Raw genomic sequence first — 21,055 nt, 5'->3', positions numbered from 1 at the left:
TCAGCCCGACTCCTCCCCGGCGGCCTGGCCCTCCGGCCCAGCCCCGTGGGCAGCCGCACCTGGGCCAGCCCCGCTCTCGGTCCCGGCTCCATCCCCGACCCTCTCCCGCCCGCCCGGGGCTCCCCTGTCTCCCTCCGTCTCTGCGCCTTGCTCCCCCTGCGCCGCTCCACGGTCCGCCTCCCTCTGCTCCGCTCGTCGCCCGGGTCTCCCTCTGGAGCCTCGTCTCCGCGTCCCTCTCTCCTCACCGGTGCTGTCCTTGCCCTCCGGCTCCGGCTCCGCTCGGCAGCCGCGCCACCTCCCCGGCGCCCACCGTCTCCTCCCCGCCCCCGGCCCCGGCCCCTCTCCCGACCGGCCCCCGCGGTCCCCGCCGGGTGGGAATAACTCAGTTAGGCCGCCGAATCGAATTAACTTCTTCACTCCAGCCGCGCGCGCGGGGCCGCCTGCCCTCCTGGCGCCGGGCCGCAGGTGGGGAGGCCCGGGCAGGGGTCGGGACCCGGGCCCGGCGGGATGGGAAGAGCGCCGAGATCCAGCCCGGTGGGGCGGGATGCAGCCTCTGGGGATGGGACCTCGCGCAGCCCCGCCGCACCCTCCGAGAGCCGCGGCAAGACGGCGGGGCCCCTCGGGGTGGGGGGTCGGGGGCGGGGCCTGGTCCGCCCAGGCCCCGCCCCCTCCGCGGGGTCCTGCGCGTTAAAAGGCGCGCGCGGGCCGGGCCGGGCGGCACTCGCGTTACACCCGGGCAGAGCGTGGCCGCGACGGGGCGGGCGGACTCCCGGGCGCTCGGATCCGGCCTCGCGTACTCAGCTCAGGCTCCGGGACTCCCATCCCGAACCCCTCCAGGACCGGGATCGCGACCCCGACCCGCCCCCGCCCCCCTCCCTACGGGCCGATGGACTACTCCTACCTCAATTCCTATGACTCGTGCGTGGCGGCCATGGAGGCGTCGGCCTATGGCGACTTTGGCGCCTGCAGCCAGCCGGGAGGCTTCCAGTACAGCCCCCTACGGCCTGCCTTCCCCGCGGCTGGGCCGCCCTGCCCCGCGCTCGGCTCCTCCAACTGCGCCCTGGGAGCCCTCCGTGACCACCAGCCCGCGCCCTACTCAGCAGGTGAGCACACCCCCTGTCCCACCCTCTTTCCAAATCCTGCGGACTCCCCAGCCTGCACCCTACTCAAGTGAGGGCCACTGCCTTCCACTGCTGCCCCCATTCCTTGCTCTGGCCAGATTCTCCACGCCTCGTGGGACCCCCAGTGCCCCTCTACAACAGGGTTCCTCGTAACAGGGTCAGGTCCACTCGTGTTCACCCACCCTATGAACTACAGATCAAGAGAATAACCCCATGGTCCAATTCCCGGCCCCTCCCCAGCTCCACCTGCGAAGACTGACCACCGAACATCTGCATCCCTGGTGCCAGATGTTCTGTGAGAGGGTCTCAGCTTAGCCCTTCCAGACCCCTGCCTTATCACTCCAGCTCTACACCATGGGAGACCCCCTACCAAAGACCCCTTCAACAACTGAACTGTCCTGATGGGACCCTTCCTAGAGTCTCTGCATTACCAGGCCCCTCCTGCCACTTCTGCCTTGTCCAGAGGCCCAAATTCTCCTGTGCCACCCTCAGGGAAACCCATGCCCTAGCCCACTGTGCAGAAAATGAGGCCTAGATCCTGAAGCCACTCCAGTTTCTCAGTCCTCTTGGAGACTGGGCTATCCCAGCTAGGTTCCTGCAGAGCACAGAAGTTCCCCGCCACAGATCCCCAAAGCCTTTGCTCCAAGCCCCCATCTTCATTGAAGCCTGTCCTAATGGAGCTCCGCGGCCATTCCCTGTTCCGGTTAGGGTTCCAGCCTGCCCCACCCAGTGCCCTTTCCTCTGGGAAGGACCAGCTTAGGGAGGAAACTAGAGCTGATGGGACTGGAGGGGGTGAGATAGAGACCTGAATTTGAAGAGATGAGAGAGAGGGGGGTAGAGACTGAAACAGGGAAGGTGCGGTTGAGCCAGATAAGAATCAGGATGGGGGGGGGGAGGAACAGGGATGGGAAGACTGGAGAGCCCCCAGGGCCAAGGCCATAGAAATAAGAACCAGCTAATAGGGGAGGGAATTATGGGGTGGGAAGCAAGCAAAATTAGAGACAGAGATGAGGAAGATGGAGAAAGGAATAGGGTGTCGGACACAAAGCTTAGGGAGATGGGGATCTGAGGAGATGGGACCAGGATGAAGGAGACAGGAACCCTGGAAAATATAGGGACACCCGTGGGAGTTGGGGGTAGGAGACAGGAACCCTGGAAAATATAGGGACACCCGTGGGAGTTGGGGGTAGAGGTAAGGAATGTCTGAACACTATTGATGGGAAAGTGGGGACTGGAGTGGGGATTGGAAAGAAGAGGGGTGGGGCCGCTGGGTCGTTGGGGGATGTGGAGCCCACATGGGCCTGGGAGGCAGAAGCATAAAAGGACATAGAGGCACCTGAGTGGGGAAAAGAAGAGCCTTTTTCAATGGGCACAAAGAGAAAAGTGGTCCAGAAGGGGCAAGTTGAAGAAAGATAGGGATGAAATGGGGGGAGGGGTGGTGACGATTGGGAGTGAGATCGACCTGGGAAGGAGGCCAACGTCAAGGGGCCCAGATTTGTCTGTGCACAGCGCCTGTGGCAGGGCTGAAAGCCGTTTGTGCAGAAGGGGCCCAATGGCAGAGACTGGGGACTAGCTAGCCGGAGACTTGCTTCTGGTGAGCGGCTGCTGAAACCTGGCAGTGGGTAGAGAAAGACCTGAAAGGAGGGCCGGAGGGAGAGACACAATAAGGGGAGGACAACAGCGGTAGGGGGCCTTGGCTGAGAGAGGGTGGGTTAGCGCAGGTGGCCGCAAGGCTCCAAATCTAGTTCTGCAGTGGTTCTTGGGCCCCAGGACTTGCCGCGGACGCGGGGGTCTTCGAACTGAGCTAGGTTTCCTGAGGATCCTGATCTAGCAGATCTGCCTGAGGCTAAGAGAACAAGGAGATCTGGGGGAAAGGGGCAACATCCATTTCCTCCCCCAACCACCCGGATAAGGATTCCGGGGAGGACATGCTCAGCTCCTCACGTCCCCACTTCCCCTGACCACGTTTTGTTCCCTCCTGCGCACACCCATAGTGCCCTACAAGTTCTTCCCGGAGCCGTCGGGCCTGCACGAGAAGCGCAAGCAGCGGCGCATCCGCACCACGTTCACCAGTGCACAGCTCAAGGAGCTGGAGCGCGTCTTCGCCGAGACCCACTACCCGGACATTTACACGCGCGAGGAGCTGGCGCTCAAGATCGACCTCACTGAAGCTCGCGTGCAGGTAGGTGCACAAGCGCGCGGGCGTTGTGCGCGAGTTAGATGGGGAGATGGACAGCTTAATGGCGGACGTCTGGAAGGCTTGCGGGACGGAGGAGCTGCCACCGGGAGCGCAGCGCCAGAGCCCAGGGAGCAGCTCCCCAAAGACTGGGCCCAGGTCGCCAAGAGCCGTTGGGCCCTTCGCAGGCTCGCTTACATTTCCGCTTGGTCTCCCTCCTGGGGCCCGGCCATAGCCGGCTGCGCTGGAGGAGCTGAGACCCAGGAGGTGCAGGGGTGATGGCTCTAGGCGGCCTCAGAACCCAGCCCGGCAGGGACAAGCCGGCCAGCGCCCCCCAGGACCCCTCATCGGTTCTACTGTTGTGTAACCCCTGGACTAGTGGTAGGCACAGGGCCAAACAGGGGCCGAGGGCACTTGGTGGTCTAGCTGTACAGACCCCAGTACACCCGCCTTCAGGCGCGGGGCCTCTCCCACAGAGACTGGTGAAGGGCGGGGGGGGGGGGGGGAAGGGGAAGGGAGATGGAACCCTAACCCAGAGCCATCTGCCTGGGACCCCCTAGAGGAAAGGCAGCTGGAGCCCAGCTGGGAGGCAAGGAGGGCCGAGCCAAGGCTGGGACGGGATGGTCTGGTACCCGGGTCCAGACCAAGACCTCACCCCCGGCTGGCGCCCGAGGCGGACCCCTGTGATCGCGGACTTCCTACTCGACACAGCTGACCAGTCCCCGTGCCCATAGGTCTGGTTCCAGAATCGCCGGGCCAAGTTTCGCAAACAGGAGCGCGCCGCCAGCGCCAAGGGAGCGGCAGGCTCAGCGGGTACCAAAAAGGGCGAGGCGCGCTGCTCATCCGAGGACGATGACTCCAAGGAATCCACGTGCAGCCCCACGCCCGACAGCACCGCCTCGCTGCCACCGCCGCCCGCGCCCGGCCTGGCCAGCCCGCGCCTAAGCCCCAGCCCGCTGCCCGCCGCCCTGGGCTCTGCACCGGGCCCCGGGCCCCAGCCCCTCAAGGGCCCGTTGTGGGCTGGCGTGACTGGCGGTGGGGGCGGTGGGCCCGGCGCGGGCGCAGCCGAGCTGCTTAAGGCCTGGCAGCCGGCAGAACCCGGACCAGGGCCCTTCTCGGGGGTTCTGTCCTCTTTCCACCGGAAGCCTGGCCCCGCCCTGAAGTCCAATCTCTTCTAGCTGCGTGACCCTGGAGGCTCCAAGCCTGTCCTCAGAGAAGGCCCCGTCCAGCCAGGACCTGAGTCCCTCCCCATCCCGGCTACCTACCTGGAAGTCCCCCACTGCCCCCAAACCTACCGTTTCTGGCCCTTCGGGTACTCGCCCCAACTTTGGAGACCAAGTTAGGGCCACCCTCGTTCCCCACCCCTATTCAACAAAGCCGGATGCTTCCTACTGGGGCACCTTCCAGGACAGCCGGGGGCCCCTTCATGTAGCATAAACCTTGGAAGCGAGATCAGATGACACCAGTCTCTAATGCTGTCCCTGAAGGAGGGTCCTCAAGGAGAAGTGGCCAGGCATGGAAGCTGGCTGGGTCACACAGTGCCCGCCCATCCTTCCCTGGGTCCCACCCACGGCGGTCCATTCATCCCTCCTGTGTGCCCTCCCTCCCCCAGCCGCAGCTGGAGCCCAGGGCAGGCTGGCCAGAGCGGTGGACAGCTGCCTGGGCACGGGAGAAAGGGGGTTCCCCTTTATTCTGATTTTTTGTTTCCTTTGAAAGACTTGTCTGTAATTTATTGAGGTGAGTTCTGCTCAGTCCAAATAAAACTTAATTTATTGAAGAAGACATCGCGTCGGAAGCGTGTGGGATGGGAACCGGGTGGCTGCGAAACTCAGTCGCAACCTGCGAGGAACCCTTGGGCTCAGCCAGCAGCGTCCCACCAGCGCTGAGCGCTATGCCAGGCAGAGGCAGCAGCTCCGACGAAGCAGACTGCCACATCATGGCGACGACCCTGCCCTCCCAGACCACCCAGATATTAAGGTGCCCTCCCTCCCAGCGACTTAAATAAACCTCAGCCCGGTCTTCGGGCTTTTCCTTCATTTCCGGACATGCACCCACGAGGTGGGTGGGCGGGGAGAGGTCCTAGCTGAGTCCCCTCCCCCTATGGTTCAAGCCCTGTTGGGAGCAGCAGAAAAAAAAACGATAGAAGCAGGGCCCAGACAAACTCCACTGCTCCCTGTGGGCGTCCCTAGGACAGTATATAGGGGTCTAGGGAGGGAGGGCAGCACCAAAGTAATCGAGGCTCGTGGTAACCGTGGCAACTGACCCAGAGCCCTAGGTCTATGGAAGAGGTGGTGGGGAAAGAGGGGCGGGCAGGATGTCCAATTACAATGCTTCAACTGATTGGGTATTTTGGGTAGTGGGGAACACGGCTCCCCAATAAATAGGCAGAAAGAAGTATTGCCCCACCCTCGTGACATTTCAACCCCTGGCTATGGCTGGGCCTTGGTGAGCCGGGGCAAAAGCGGGCGTAGTCCGTAGCCTTCTCGAGCCACCGCCGTCACTTGCTGAGCTGCAGCGTGTCCAGGAGAAGGCGCTTGTGAGCAGGGTCCTGCACGCCGGCCTCCTCCAGGTCTTCCTCCGTGATATCGCTGCAAAGGGCAAATTGAAACCCGGTGCTCAGCGACAGGCTCTGGAGATGCCCGTAGCCCCGCCCCCAGAACCAGCCCCATCCCACCCGCCTCCAGCCCCGCCTCCACCTGAGAAACTCCAAGTCGTCCCAGCCATTGTGCACCAGGCCCTCCTCATAGCGTTCCAAGCCGATGGCCCGCAGCCAGGCGCCCATGCCCGCCTCGCCCAGCCCGCCGGCCCGCCCGCCCTGCGGGCAAGAAGCCTGAGGGAATAGGGGGGTTCAGGAGGAAGCACACAAGACACCCACAACCCAGACACACGGAGGCACCTATGGGCAGCCACACTCCACTGCATGCTCGGAGGGAAGACAGCAGGGCGGGCTGGGATCATTTCGTGGAATGAGTGCTGGGGGTGGAAGGTACCACAGACCAAGGGCGCAGCGCGCGCACACGTAAGCACGTACACACACACACCTTAGGTGGGCACAGCCGACCTCCCCTAACCCACACACCTCCTCTGCCAGGTCCTCTTGGATGCTCTCTCGGATGCGGGGTGGAGGGAAGCTGAGGGGCCGGCCATAGTCCGAGGGCAGCCCTCGTGGTGGCTGCAGCTCCAGGGGGCTTGGGAGGAGCGCTGAGCGGCCAGGCCCAGCAGGGGCATAGTCTACCTCGCTCAGTGTCTTGGCCATTTGCAGCACAGAGCAGGAGCGGTCATCCCCACTGGCTACCTCCCCCAAGAAAGTGCTGGCAGAAGAGGGTCCAGGGGGCAGAGGGGGCCTTGGATGGGCCTTGGGAGGTGGTGGGCCCCGGACCTCACCCACACTCCGACCCCGAACCACCGGCCCTGGTAGAGGATCCAGGCTGGGGGGCAAGAAGATAGCCGAGTCTGGTAGTGGTGGGGGTGGGAAGTCGGGAGGGGGCAGTGTGCCCCCAGACTCTTCATCTGACGAGCTCCCCTCCCCCACACGGAGGGGCCTATGGCGTCCCAGCTGCGGAGCAGGCACTGTGATGGCCACTTTGTTCTTGGTGGCAGGCGGGACAGGAGCCCTGGAGGCTGAAGGTGGCTCCGGGGGCAGCAGCTGGTGCGGGACCCCCTCCAGGACATAGTAGGCAGGGTTATTGAAGCTGTTCTTGGGTGGGGGCGCTGCCACCCCTTCCAGGTCTGGAGTACCCTCTGGCTTCAACCTGGTTTCATAGGAGGATGCTAAGTCAGGACCCAGGGATCCAGGAACCCAAGGTGAAAGCCTACCTAGGCCAGTGGAAGAGGCGACAGGCCCAGTGCATGTGGATTCGAACATGGCACGCTCCCTCCCTGGCCTGGGAGCGAGGCAGATAAATAGATCAGCCCCAGTGGGTTAAGTGTTGGGCTGCTAACAGCAAGGTCAACAGTTCAAAGCCACCAGCAGCTTGGGAGAAAGATGAGACTGTGTGCATAAAAGATTTACAGGCCAGGAAACCCTCTACCAGGGTCACCAGCAGCCATCAACTTGCTGGCAGTGAGTGTGGTTCGGTTTGGCTTCCTTTAAACTATCTTTGTCTTGTTTGCCAAGATTCCAGAACTTTCTTCACGTCACATGAAAGTCTTACAACCAAATCTTACTTCGGTGGAGTGAAACCTAAACTCAAGGCTAGAATCAGAGGGCAATAAAGGTCTCTGGGTTACAAAGACCCTTAGCGAAGCCACCAAAGGTACCCAAGGTCCGTCCTCTGAGGACCTTCACTCAAAGGCTCAGGTACGTGGTTTTCAAGCCCAGGCATTAAACCAAGGTGACTGATGACAGCTAGAGAGAGGAGCGAAAAAGCCCCAAGGAGTTTCAGTTCAGTTCAAGTAACAAAGTCTGATCCACAGAATGCCAGTTCCTTACGATGTTACTATGTAGAAGTTGCTATGTAGAGAAAATGTTTCCTGGCCCAGTAAGTTTGGGCAACTATATTAAACAGAGTTTTAAAAAAAGAAAAGGAAAAGGTTTCCTTCCTGGAGATAAGCTCAGAGCTCATACTAATGTGGCCGGTGAATCTCTAACAGACTCTGGCACGAAGCGTTCCAGACTCCTCTAACCAGAAAGCCTTGGGAGGGGGCGCCATGTCAGGCAGTGAGGGCCGAGCAGAACGCACTTCAGGAAAGCCCTGCGATGCCACGGGCCTTCCCCAAACAGAGGCTCCAGCTCAGTCTGTGTACACGGAGGGAGGGAGCTAGAGCTACGTGGAGAACCAGTTCTCAGTCCCCCTTTGACTTGGGGAGCCACACCTAAGGAAGGCCCAGGGGCCTGAATGCCATGGATGGCAGAGGTGCCCGGGATCTGAGACCCCAAGTGCCATGGCTAAAGTGGGGCAGTGATGGAGAGGGGTAAGGGGTGGGGGCCAGGTTCCTCTTCTTACCTGGAGCTCACGGGCTCCTCCCGGAGAGCTGCTCGAGGTGGGGCTGGGGGCCTCCCAGCTGGTGGTGGTTTCTCGGGTTCTTCAAATAACCTGGACAGGGGACAGGAGGCCTCTGTGGGGGCTGGCTTGCGGCTCCCTGGCCTGCTGGGGGATGTGCACAGGGAAAAAGAGATGAAATCGGGGCTGACACAGAGCTCCCAGGCGCAGGACACCTACCAGGGCCCTTACTCACCTGGGCTCCTGAGCGCCCCGGGACCCCAAGGGTGCTTTGCCCTTCGCCCCAGCCTCGTCTTTGTCAATGCTGATCCATTCTGTGGGTGGGGGAAGGGAAATTCAGCCATGGCTGCAGACCCCCCTTCCAAGCATCTCAGGGATTCCAACATGCGCGCCCCTCCCCATCCTCCACTGGCCTCCATCCCATGCCCACACTCTTGCCCACTGGAGCCCCCACCGTAGAGCCGCTCCCGGGTGCCCAGGCGCTCCGTGGGCACCCGCACCTGCATGGAGCCCCGGATGTTGCCTGTCTCCTCGCCCCGGTGGGACAGGAAGGTCAGGAACTGCTGGGCTGTGCTGCCGATCATGGACTTGAGCGCGACCACACACTCCCCTGGAAGGCGGGCGGAGGGACAAACCAATGGCCAAAGCTTGGTGGGCCCAGGTCTGGCCTCCTGTCCCCAACAGCCACCCCTCCCACCTCACCATAGGACTCATAGCCATCCATGGACTTGACGGTGAGCAGCAGGTGCTGGTCTTGCAGGTACTCAATGTCAGCCAGGATCGGCTTCAGCTGGGGAGTGGAGTGACCCAGTGAGGAGCCAGCCAACCCCAACACCCCAGGTCCTCCACCCTCACTCGTAAAGCAAACAGAAACCTCACTGCCATCAAGTGGATGCCAACTCAGAATGATCCTGTAGGATAGAGTAGAACTGGCCCTGGGAGTTGCTGAGACTAACTTGTTACAAGGAGAAAAGCCCTGTCTTTCTCCCAGAGAGAGGCTGGTGGCTTTGAACCACAGACCTTGAGGTTGTCAGCACAACATGTAACCGCTAGGTCACCAGGGCTCCTACACTCACTCACAAGCAATTCCTAAGTCCTTCATCTAGCAGGCCCAGCCCAGCTCTGCCTGGGCCTTTCATAGCCCGTCACACCACTGTCACTAATGTCCTGCATTCTCAGGTGCTAGTGGAGGACCTGACATTTGGAAAAGGCTCCAGGAGTATTTATTGAGGTGAATGAATAGACTGCCACTTGGTCCCACACTGGCCAGTGCCCTGATCCTCACTCTCGCCAAGCCAAACAGATACATGTGCAGGAATAGGTGTCATTGGGCCTGGCCTGCCCAAAACAGGCTTCCGCCTTCACCCTGCCATCTGCCTCTCTGTGCCAGTGCCCCCAAGTCCAGGCCCTGCCCATAGAGCTCACCGTGGGCAGCTGGCGCGAGGACCACTGCACCTTGAGGAAGTTGATGTTGTCGCTGCTCTGGGCATCATTCTCAAAGCTCTTCTTGTATTCTGGTGGGGAAGTGGCACCTGGTTGAACACCACCATCTCCTCTGGCCTCCCCTGCCCCTTGGTCCACACCCCGCCCTGGACCCCGCCTCTGACCCTCCAGGCAAGTGGAGTAGAATTCAATGAAGAACTTGGTGCGGCTGGCGGTCTTCACGATAGCCTCGATGCTCTCAAACTCGATGTAGGCCTGGTCCGAGGTCTTCGAGAGCCCTGAGGGGCACGGGGAGGTGGGCAGACAGGAGGGCAGGAGGGTGTTATAGGAAGAACAGGACCGGGAGGCTGAGCCCTGAGACAGGAAATCAAAGGTCTTGGCAGCAGAGACCCTAACCCTGTGCAACCAACAGGGAGACCCCTGAAACCCAAAGCAAAGAGCCAAACCAAGGATGAGAGGGCCGTCCAGGGGCTGAGGGTCAGAACTACCTGCGGGGAGCACACATCAACCCTCCCCACACTGCCTGGCACACTCGTGGGCACACATGCGGTCCCAGGCAGAGTCATGTCTGCGTTTGCCCTCATGTACGCTTTCCCGGACATGCATGCCTGGGATGGCCCTCACACCTCAAGTATTTGGAAACAGCCCACCCCTGCCCTGCCCACCCCCCTTCCCGCACATGTGTGCGCACGCTTACTTGGGGATCCTCAGACTGATGCTCACCACCAGGCAACCGCCTGCACCTACAGACGGAGGCCCTGGCCAGAAGCATGCCAGGAGCACTCACCTTTTTTGGAGATGAACTGAGATGTGACTCCAACCTCAAATGTCCCAAACACGGGGGAGTGGTCACTGGTGACAATGTCATCGGTGCAACCTGAGGAGGAAGCAGCAGTAGGGGTCGGGGAGGAGCCCATCTCTCTCTCCCCCAGCTTCCAGAGCCAGGGCTATCAGGATAGTGAGTGTCTGGACACTGAGTGTCGCTACCCCGTCCCCACCACCACCCCATGCCAATCCGGCAGCTCTGACCATAGGAATTGCAGATGATGTGGGTTTCAGGGTAGGATTTCCAGAGGATCCGGTCACACCACGAGGGAACGTTGGTCCGGACCTGGGGCAGCGAATGGCAGAGTGGTCAGAGCCAGCAGGTGGGGGTTTCTCAGCATGGGCCCCTCCCGCAGGCAGACAACACCTGACAATCCTGTCCCACCAGGATAGTACCCTGCTCCATTCTTGAATCCTCACCAGACCCAGGATCACCCCGCAAGACCTTGGAGAAGCTGGAGTAGTACCAGCAGAGGCCCGGCCCTCCACCTCAGACATGCTCAGACCCACTAAGCCCTGGGAGGCAGGGGGCTTGCCCAAGGCCAACCCTGCTCTTCTCGCTCACCCCAGTTGGCTTCTGCTTGTGCCAGGCATATGTGTCTCGGGAACCCCGCTCGTAGCGGTAGGTGGGTGGGAAGGAGATCTCCTCCTCACCTGGGGAAGGTAGGCAGCAGGTCACGGCCCTGAGAACCTGGGGGTTCAGAAGGCCCTGAGCCCACAGGGACCACCCACGGCATCCCACACTCACTGAATCGAAGGAAGACTTTGTGCTTCTCCCGCTCCAAGTTGAGCTGGTCCACCCGGAGCAAAGGCTCAAACTCCTTCCTGCTGATGTAGTTCAGGATCTCCTGGCGTGAGGACAGAGAGCCTGGACCCATCCCTCCTGAGCCAGGGCCAGGTGTGCCAGCCCACCTACCTGCCCTGCCCTCCACCCAGCTGCCCACCAGCTCCTGCCAGGCCCCACCCGCACCTGGATATCCATGTCCAGGCGGTAGTTAAGGTCACCGAACCAGAAGAGGTGAGTGAAACGCAGGGAGATGTCAAAGGCACTGAGCTGCCGGTCGCCCAGCGAGAGCAGCCGCAGGATGTCCAGGTAGTTCTGGTTCCGCCTAGGGTGGCGGGGGTCCCCAGGGTCAGGACTCAGGGAAAGGAGGAAAGGCAAGGACGTCTCTGGGAGCAGGGGCGGGATAGGGACTGGGGTCCTTGAGGCCAGAGAAAGGAGCTGGGGACAAGGTTAGAAACAGGGACAGACAGAGGGGCCTGGAGGTGGGAGTGAAGGGAGGCGCAGGGGGCCCTGGAGACAGAGATGTGGAAGGTCATATGCTGAGGTGTGGGGGAAAGACCAGCTCTCGGGAGAACAGGGGCTCAGGGTATGGAGGCTATGAGAAAGGCACCCCTCACCGAGCAGTCTTCTCGTTCCCTGAGGTGAGGTGGCAGTTTACAAAGCCAAACGAGGTGCCATTGAACATGAAAGAGACGCCCACGGCCCCCTTGTTCCCTGTGGAGGCAAGTGAAAGAGGCCGACCCGGGTTACCCTCGGAGGACTCCCGCCTCTCCCTCCGCCCTGTGAGGCAGCACAGAGGGAGAACGTGGACCGCCCTCCAGAAGGACCAAGGCAGGAGGGCTCGGAGCACGTCCCCAGCTGCCCCCGCGGTAAATTTTGTCAGGAAAACCTGAGGCAGGTAGTCTGTGAACAGACCCCCGCGCTCTCCCAAACCTGCAGTCGCCGGAGCAAGGGGCCCGGGCCTGCAAGTCAGGAGACCTCGCCCGGAGTCTGCCCTAATCTACCCTCCTAGCTGTGCAGACTTGGGCAGACTGCTCAACCCTCTGAGCTTTACCATCTATGAAAAGAGGGTAGAAGCCCTGCTCTTCCTGGTGGAACTGGAAGATTTGGAGCATGACTCAGCTTCACAAAGCTCTGACACCCGCCCTCCCCCCCCCCCCCCGCCCACCATCACAGGGAGAGCCTGGCCCCGCTAGAGGCAGCAGCAGGTGCGGACAGAGGGGCCCTGCCCAACGTGCTCACCCAGGGTGTTGGCGATGCCCGTCTTCACGCTGGATGTGCTGACGTGGCTGATGCGGTTCTCGTGCTCTGGCTTGACCAGCACGGCCACCTTGATGTTCCACAGGGACTGCATGGCAATCTGGGGACAAGGTTTGGGGTTATCCACTGGCCTGTATGTCAGTGTCAGACGGAGTGGCGGCCACCCCTCTTTCCTGAGCAGCCAGAGGAGGATGGACCCTCCTCCCCCCGAAAGAAAGGACTCAGAAGAGATCTCCCAGGGGCTAGAGTGAGGGACAGCCCTGTGACCCCTCCCCAGGGCTGCCCTGTCTCCAAGGCCCCCTCACCGGGCGGTAATCCAGATCAGTGAGCTCCTTGAGGCCGCCGCGCAGGAGGTCCAGCCACTCGCGGTCACCTACTGAGTTCTCCTGGGTCCCAAACACGTAGATGTCATGAGGTATAGTCACCGTGACCTCGTCGAGGGTCTTCCCCAGACCCTTCGACGTGAACCAAGATGTCACGTGTTTCGGAGGGGGCACACTTCCTGGATGGGGAGGGGACAGGGAGGCGGAGTCAAGCCTCGACCCTGGGCTTCTCTCCACGCCCAGCCCCTCCCCAGGCACGTGGGTCTGACCCATGTTCCAGGTGCCTATGAAGATAGAGATCATGTCGGGCTCGTCCTGCTTGGAGTGCTTATTCTTCATGATCTGTAGCAGCTGGCAGAAGGCTTCTCGTTTCTGGGGGAATAGCAACCTGTCAGGGATCCCCCTGCCCCCACCAGGGATGCCCGGCTGGGCAGCAAGTATCCCCTACTCATAGTAGGGGCTCAATGTATGTTCACCAAGTGCCTATTTGATCCCACCCACCCTCAATAAAGATATTCTCAACTCTGCCAGACCCACCTCTGCCAGGGGGAAGTGAGAGGGGGCTGGCGGGCAACATGATTTATCATGCCTCCTCTCTCTTCCCATCCAGCCAGAAGGGTCCACCCAGAGACCCCTATGCCCCCCAATGCCAGGTCTTCAGAGCAGGCCCTGACTCACGTGACCTGCCACTCACCCTGGCGCTGACAAAGATGAAGTCCTTCCGCTGCGCCCGATCCTTCTCCTTCTCAAACACGACACCCAGCTTGTTCTGGACCCGCTGCGACTTAATGAGCTGCCGGACTGGGGTCAGGGGACAAGTCAGACAGGGCCATGCACCTAGACCTGAAGGCCCCGCCCCACCCGGCTCCCTGCCCAGGTGTGGTCTGCTCACTGCGGTCATGGGTGAAGGTTGTCCAATCCTCCTGTGAGTCCCGCTGTCTCCGAAGCAGCACCAGACGCCCACCCTCCACGTCCACGCTCAGCGTGAACTTCTGTGACTTCCCAATCTTAGTCAGATCACCCAGGGTCACATCTAGCTTCACCTGCAGCCCAGGGACAAGAGGTGGGGAGGCTGCTGACAAGGCTTTGGGCTGGGTCACCCTTCCTTCACTTCCAACCTCCCTCTGCCCTGAGGCCCCCGGCTGGCATCCCGTGCCATGTACCTCAAAGGCCTGCACGGGGATGGTCTTGGCCTTACGTGTGGACAGCTGCAGAGGCGCTGGGGGCGCTGTGGAGCTCATGTCCTGGAGGGCCTTCAGAGCCTGGAGGGGGCAGGGCAAGATCAGGGGGGTGGCAGGGGCAGGGGGGCACGAGGCAGGCCTAACACTGTCTGTGATCAGTGCTAAACTGGAGGTTCAGAGAGGCGGTCAGGGTGGGGCCAAGGCAAGCAGGCAGGGAATGGTGGATGGGGGTCTGCGGTCAGGGGCCAGTCAGTCCACCTTCTTCTGGATGCCCGACAGGAAGTCCTTGAGCACCGACAGCTTTAGCACCAGGCTTTCCAGCTCCTGCTCCCCAGTCTGTGGCTGGCTCTGCGGGGAGAGAACAAGGCTTGTAGGTGAGCACCCCAGCCCCAGCCCAGCCCTGGACTGTGAGCCCTCTCCCTCCGGCTCCCCGCCAAGTCCCACCTGCTGCTGCAAAAGGCGGGTCACCATGGGCGAGCTCTGCTGGTCAAACACCTTAGACAGGATCTCCAGGCCTGACAGGACCTTGTCCACCTCACTAGGGAAGACAAGAACCTCACCCCAGCTTCAGCACAGGGACCGGGGCTGAGTGGGCTGCCCAGCCTCCACCATGACCACACAGGGACACCGGGGAGGAATAGGCTTGTTCACTGCCATGGGGTCACAGATCAGCTCAGGGCATTGGCACAGCAGGTGAAGGGAGCAGGTGAGGACAGTCAGAGGAAGAGGTTCAGGGCAGGTACCTGTGCAGCCTGCGGCAAGAGGTGGCAAGGGTGCGAGTGAGGTGGGGCAGATTGCTGGCTCCTCCTCGCACGGCTTCCAGGTCTAGCCCGTAGCTACCCTTCAGGTACTCGTGTGAGACAGTGCTCAGTCCATTGGGGGCACTGCAGGGCAGGGGGTGGGTGGGATGAAATTGGTGCAGGCTCTACCTGCCTGCCCCCCCCCCCCCCCAACCCGCTAGTCCATCCCTACCCAGGCCTCACAGGGGACTAACGGGGTTTCTGGGGCTGAGATTTCACAGGGGCCCTTGGAGAGGCAGCTCTCAAGAGCAAAAAGGGACTTCTTATCTCATGTAAGGGGTTAGGGGTCATCTTACCTTTCAGCAGCCAGAGTTGTGGGGGTCTCAGGGGCGGGTGGGGGACTGCAGGGCCCGATGGGGGCAGAAATGCTGGTGGAGCCAGAGCGTGGAGGCAGTGGGGGCTTCTCATCCTCCCCATCTGTGGACAAGAGTCACAGCAATGGGGTAGGGGGCAGGCCAGGGACAAAGGGTCCAGGACCCTGGCACTGGACTCCAAGGTGAGGGGGTGCCAGGGTGGAGGGAGTTAGAAAGGGGAGGTGGAGCGGTGTTGCAGAGCTTGGGGGCAGGATGGGGTGGGGCAGCACAGTGGGCAGCACCTGAGGCATCCCGGTCATCGGGTGGGTCCGGCTCTCGCTCCCGCTCCACGGGCAGCAGCAGGGCACACACAAGGCCCTGGTTGGGCTGGGCGTAGAGGCCGATGAGCTCCCCCAGGGTCTGGAAGCGGCGTACAGGCACACCTTGGGAGGTCTGCAGGCAGGCAAGGGCGGGTGTCAGCCAGAGTCATAAAACCCCTAGGGCAGGTTAGGGGTCAGAGGTCAAAACTCACACCTGCACAGCCAGGAAGTCTTCTCCATCAGGCAGGATGCGGTACGTGTGAACATGCTTCTGATACCTGATGGCAAAGGTGGGGGGTGGGGGGGGAGGTGGTCAGGTTCTGTCACCCCAGGCTGGAATCTAAGCCCCTAGGCCTGGCAGTCGCCTTGAGGTCTTCTCCCTAAAACCACATAGCCAGGCTGTATAGCATGTCCAGTCCATTTCCACAGGCCTAGTGCTGGCCTCCACCCATTACCCTCAGACCTACACACACTCCACACCCGCCACTGGGCTCAGGAAGCAATAGGCAGTTCTTTTGTGGCCTCCACAGCTGTCTAAACAGCCCCTCTGGGCTGCGGTACCAGCCTGGGCCCCTGGCCAGAATTAAGAGTCCTCACAGAAGCCCAATCAACGTCTGTGTGCTCTGCATATGGGCAGCGTGCTCACACACATGCGCGCCAACCATCTGTGTGTACGCTGCTGTCTGTCGTGGTTTTGTGGGGCATTATGAGGGCATCACCCTAGGGTTTTCTCTCCCGTCTTCCCCTAGACACCAGGGAACTGCGATGATTCCAAGGGGCCCCTCATGGGAAACCCAGGCCTCTACGAGGCCTGAACTGAGGAGGGGCAAGAGAGGAACTGACAGAGGGGTGGCAACAGCTGAACAGGTGACAGCTGAGGCAGGCCTCCTCCACAAAGGCGGCACTTGGTGGGAGGCTGAAGACTGGCTCTGCCTCCACCTCCACTCGGGATGGACTTACCCAGGAGTGTCACAGAGTCGATTCCTACTCAGAGTCACCCCTAGGGCAGAGAATTGCCCCACAGGCTTTTCCAAGACTGTGGATGGTTACAGACTCGGACTGCCTCATCTTTCTCCCATGGAACAGCTGGTGGGATCAAACCACCAGTCTTGTGGTTGGCAGTCTGAGCCCACGGCGCCACCAGGGCTCCTCTCGTGTTGGCACTGGAGGAACCAGATACATGGTTCAAGAGACTCAGACCCTTGGATCCAGGGCTCTCTCTTCCCCTAAAAGGTCAGCTGACCAGATCCAAGCTGAGTGGGTGTCTATGGATAACTGGGTGTGTTGGTTTGTGGATTTGGGGTCTGTGTTTACAACACCATCCCATTAACTGAACCCTTTGTCTCTGTAAGGCCAGGCACTTTGAATCCCACACATGAGCTCATTTAATTCTCACAATTTGCAGCTGACAGTACTATACCCATTCTCCAGGTGAGGTAACGGGTGGGGGGGGGGCACTCACAGAGGAAAAACAATAGAATTGAGATGTAAAGCCTGGGCCTGTCTCCTGGCCGGCTGGTTGGCTTGCTCCTGCTTGCTGGGACAGGGGCATGCCTTGGATATTATCCATGTACATGTGGGGGCATATATGGGGAAGCAAGTAAGTATTTGCTTGGGAAGGCTAAGAAGCCACCATGCCAGAGTCCTACTCCCTAGCTCCTGAGATACAAAGGGCAGCCAGAGTCTGCTGACAAGTATACAGCCCTCTACCCCACCACGGCACACCAGACATAGACCCTTCACCCCTCCTCCCCTAGCAATGGAGTCAATTCTCTCTATCCTCAGACAATAACGTCCCTCACCCAGACACAAGCCCCAGCTGTCCCCCTCCCACTCAACAGCTGACCACCACCTGCCTCCCTCTGTCCCTAATTAGGGGTATGGCTCAGAGAGGCAGGGTTCCTAGGTTCATCTGCCTGAGCTGTCCCTCTCCAGCCCTCCAGACTTGTGGTGGACCTCACACTTGTGGTGACACTTATAGAATCCCTTCCTCTCCAAGTCCACTGCTTGGGCCAGGGTTCTTGGCCTCAGCCCTACTGACATCTTGGTCTAGATGGTTCTTTGTGGTAGGGGGACTGTACCTCTGGCTACCACCCACTAGGTGCCAGTAGCCCCACCCCAGTTGAAACAATCAAAACTTTCTCCAGACCGGGTCAAATGTCCCCTGGAAGGAAGGGGAGGATTAACCCCAAGTGAAAACCACTGGCTTTGGCCAATGTCCCCCCAAAAGTGTTAGGAGAACAGAAGGGGGGGGTCACAGGACGGAGGAGGACTAGATGAACTAAACAAGGCAGCCCCCTAATAACTCCCATCTGCCTTTCTTCCACTCCAGAGGCCTGCAGGGTGCCCCAGCCCATCAGCAGGGAGACTCCCAAACTCCAAGGCAATACCCCACACAGTTTTTGAAAAAGCCACAGGGTCAGGCCCACTGAGAGCTGCCAGGGCTAGCCCAGCACCCAGACACAGCTCAAGAGTAGAGCAGCCAGATGCCCGGGCCTGACCCCAGAGCCAGGGGGCGCACACACTGACCCATTGATTCATGACGCAGTGACAAAGCCTCACCCTACTCCCCATAGCTGCCTTTAACCCAGCCACTCTTCACAGCAGCCAGCCAGGTAGCCAACTTCAGTCCTATGGGGACAGATGAGGCTGGGCACCCTCCCACCCCTTCCTGTCCCTCTGCTTCCATCTCCCTCCAGGTCCACCACTCACTCAGTCCTTCTATAAACAATACCTTGGAGAGCACACGCCTCTGACCCCTTCCACCTTGAGGGGGGGGGGCTGCCCATAGGGCACCACACACAAGGCCCCAGAAACTGCACCCAGACACAGAGCAGGAAGTGTTCCCTGCATCCACCTTGGCTCCAGGTTAAAGGCAGGGACCCCATTCTGGAGAGCGCTGGCGTCCCACGGCCCCAGTTGCCCCCGACTGTCCTCACACACTGGGTCGGACCAGTCAGCCCCTGGCCCCAGCCGAGAGCCTGCAGCCACCCGGGCGTCCCCGCCCCACTCACAGCACGCAGAGCGCGAAGGCGCCAGCCACACTCTCGCTGTCTCGGACCAGGAAGCTGCCATCGCGGCCTGCCCGGGCCAGCAGCTCCTCCGCGGCGGCGCGGCTCAGGTCGCGGTGGTACCAGGCGGGGGCCGGGCTACCCAGAGCGGTGCCCCCCGGGCCGGGCGCCCCGCACGCCGAGGCCATGAGCCGCGCAGGGTTCAGCGCCAGCAGCCCCGAGCCATCCGCCCCAGGCCGGGGTCGGGGCCGGGGCCGGAGTCCAGCCGCAGGATCCGCCGGCGGGGATCAGGGGGTTCCGCGCCCAGCTGCACAGGCCGCCACGTTCGCCGCGCAGCCGCCGCCGCCGCCTGCAGCGCCGGTCTCAACTTGAAGAGAAAGAAAAGTTTGTTCGGAGACGGCGGGGGAGGGGCGAGAGCGAGCGCAGAGCCAGCGACCGGCCCCCTCCCCCTCCAATGGGCCCGCGGCCCGGAGCGCGGCTGCCCACAACCTCTTCTCTGCAGAGATCAAGCCCCCCGCATTCCCACAGGACCCGAGACCCTCCCCGGGGGGCTAACTAGACTCCCAAACTCTACCACGACCCTGCCTCCCCACACCACCCCTCGAAGATCCAGTCCCTTCGAGGTCCCGGTTCTGGGCTGTCACGTCCTCCTGCCGCCCCAAGAATTCAGCCGCCTGTCCAAACACCCAGTGACAAGACCCCCAACTCTCATCAAGGTCTCATTCACCCCAAATCGTTCCCATCCGGGCCCCCTACACTTTCACAGGTTCGGGAGCTCAAAATCTTGGAAGGATGCAGGACGAACTTCCCCTCGCCCCTCTCCCCATCATCCGAGCGGACTACCCCCCCAACTTCCGTTAAGCCCAGCTCCCTAAGATCTGAACCCCCAAACTCCACTGAGTCTGGCTCCCAACAAATCCCATGGCAGTACCCCATAGAGATCCGATCCCGCTCCCCTCCAAGCCTGGTCCCCCTGCAGTCCCTCCCCAGCCTGGCCAGGGAGCCCTTCCCCCACACTCGGCTAAGTTCCCTGGCACCACCTCCGTACCCGCAGGCCAGGGCCTTGAGGGGTGAAGCCTTGGGAGGCCCCCAGTCCTACCTCAACTAGCAGAGTTCCCCCCAAACCCAGGGCTCACGACCTCTTCCCGGGGTCGCAATGGTCGCGCGCAGATCCCCACCTCCGGGGCCGCTCCGGTGTCCCCTTCCCAGGGGAAGAGGTCCTGGACTCTCAGAGGCCACTTAAGATGGCCATCCTGCGCCGCCCCCCCCCCGTCTCCCGCCCCGCCCGCAGCTCCGCCCCCGCGGTGCTCGGAGAAGCCCGGGGTAGCACCGCGCCCCGCCTCCTCGGGTCCCCGCTGGGTCCCGGAGCCGCCGGGCCGCGGAGTGACCTGGGGCCGGTCGCGGGCCCTCTGGGAGCCTTGGCTTCTCGCTCAGTGAAATGGGGCTACGCTCTGTCAATGAGGCTGCGCTGGTCAAGTTCTGGGCACGGCGCCTGGCATCCGGCGGGCGCTCCCGAGCGGCGGCTATTTTTATTATTAATTAAGGAGTAAGGAAGGTGACAGCTGTGTAAACTGTAAAGCGCGACTGCTGAACACACGGGTATTATTAGCACCCGCCCCCGTCCCAGCGACTCCCTCCAAGTCAACAAACTAACGCCTGTGGGCGGGACGCCCCTCCCAGGGCTCCCGGGGCTCACTGGGGTCCCCGGCCTCACCTCCTCCCGCCCACGGCAGGCGGGACGAGGTGGGCGGGACCTCCGGAAATGGGCGTGGCCAGATGGGAGCTCGCCCCGCCCCGCCTCCACCCACCCCCCTCCAAAAAAAAAAGGTCTAGCCCTCGGCGGCGTCTCGGGGGAGTCCGCTTCCTGCCCCGCCCCCCGCCCCCTGGCTCCTTAAAGGCGCAGGCATCCAGCCCGCCGCCCATTGTCCGTCCCCTCCAGTCCACCCTTTCGAGGTCCCCTTTAGCCTCGGATAGTACTTTTACTTCACGAATTTAAACCTGTTGGCGGAGTCTGGGTCCGGCTGGACAAGCTCCTGCCTCCATTTCAGACATTCACAGTTTAACCCGGCTGGGACAAAGACTGGGACCCGGAGGTGGCTCCCTCTGTGGGCTATCCAGAGCGGATAAACATAATAAACACAGCCCCCCGCCTGCCCCCGACCCCCGCCCCTACCCCCAGATCCTTAGCCCAGTCTCGAGATCTTGTCAAAAATCCAGCAGCTCATTCTCCACTATGTGCCGGCTTTCCTCATCGGTTAATCGCATGAGGGAAAGTTAACCTGGTACGGGGCGGGGGGCGGGGCAAAACCTCCGGATTTGGAATCTGTCTACCTGGATTCTAATCCGAGCTCCGCTGTCCACCTGCGGAGGATTCTCAGACAGACTCCTGCACCTTTCTGAGGATGAGGGAAACTGCGGTCCACCGGGTGCGGAGAAAAGCACTGGGTGGGGGTGAGAGGAAAGACCAAGCCTGCTTCTGCTATTTGGGTTTCGTGGAGATCCTGCAAACTTTTAGAACAAACCTATCTACCAATCTGAGAGGGGACAAAGGTGCCAGAAGAGGCCCTGCTCCTGC

The 21,055-nt window shown here is 61.4% G+C and overlaps 2 protein-coding genes across 6 annotated transcripts; one reads left to right on the top strand and one right to left on the bottom strand.

Annotated features, from left to right (window-relative positions):
* The first annotated feature begins 886 nt into the window (after positions 1–886).
* On the top strand, positions 887–4,475 carry PHOX2A (paired like homeobox 2A). Its single transcript, XM_075548654.1, has 3 exons — positions 887–1,103; positions 3,116–3,303; positions 4,032–4,475. Exons 1-3 carry the CDS (start codon positions 887–889, stop codon positions 4,473–4,475), a joined length of 849 nt encoding a protein of 282 aa, XP_075404769.1.
* Positions 4,476–5,049: 574 nt separating this feature from the next.
* On the bottom strand, positions 5,050–19,755 carry INPPL1 (inositol polyphosphate phosphatase like 1). Of its 5 annotated transcripts, none has more exons than XM_075546217.1 (29): positions 19,659–19,755; positions 18,484–18,847; positions 15,684–15,747; positions 15,452–15,602; positions 15,153–15,273; positions 14,800–14,940; positions 14,501–14,594; positions 14,315–14,404; positions 14,039–14,137; positions 13,768–13,918; positions 13,570–13,676; positions 13,145–13,247; positions 12,858–13,054; positions 12,535–12,652; positions 11,910–12,006; positions 11,479–11,617; positions 11,257–11,356; positions 11,074–11,162; positions 10,713–10,794; positions 10,471–10,560; positions 9,848–9,961; positions 9,666–9,754; positions 8,943–9,030; positions 8,695–8,850; positions 8,476–8,554; positions 8,244–8,387; positions 6,377–7,049; positions 5,994–6,127; positions 5,050–5,885 (listed from the first exon to the last, which is right to left on the bottom strand). In XM_075546217.1, the coding sequence occupies exons 2-29, from the start codon at positions 18,666–18,668 to the stop codon at positions 5,795–5,797; spliced, it is 3,786 nt and encodes a 1,261-aa protein (XP_075402332.1). In that variant the 5' UTR covers positions 18,669–18,847; positions 19,659–19,755; the 3' UTR covers positions 5,050–5,794. The 5 variants fall into 5 exon arrangements, with proteins under 5 accessions (XP_075402332.1, XP_075402335.1, XP_075402336.1 ...); XM_075546220.1 differs by having other exon boundaries at positions 8,244–8,384; XM_075546221.1 differs by having other exon boundaries at positions 8,244–8,333.
* Between the last annotated feature and the right edge of the window lie 1,300 nt (positions 19,756–21,055).

The sequence above is a fragment of the Tenrec ecaudatus genome, chromosome 4, assembly GCF_050624435.1.
Source record: "Tenrec ecaudatus isolate mTenEca1 chromosome 4, mTenEca1.hap1, whole genome shotgun sequence".
NCBI lineage: Eukaryota > Metazoa > Chordata > Mammalia > Afrosoricida > Tenrecidae > Tenrec > Tenrec ecaudatus.
This window is presented reverse-complemented; position numbering and strand designations above follow the sequence as displayed.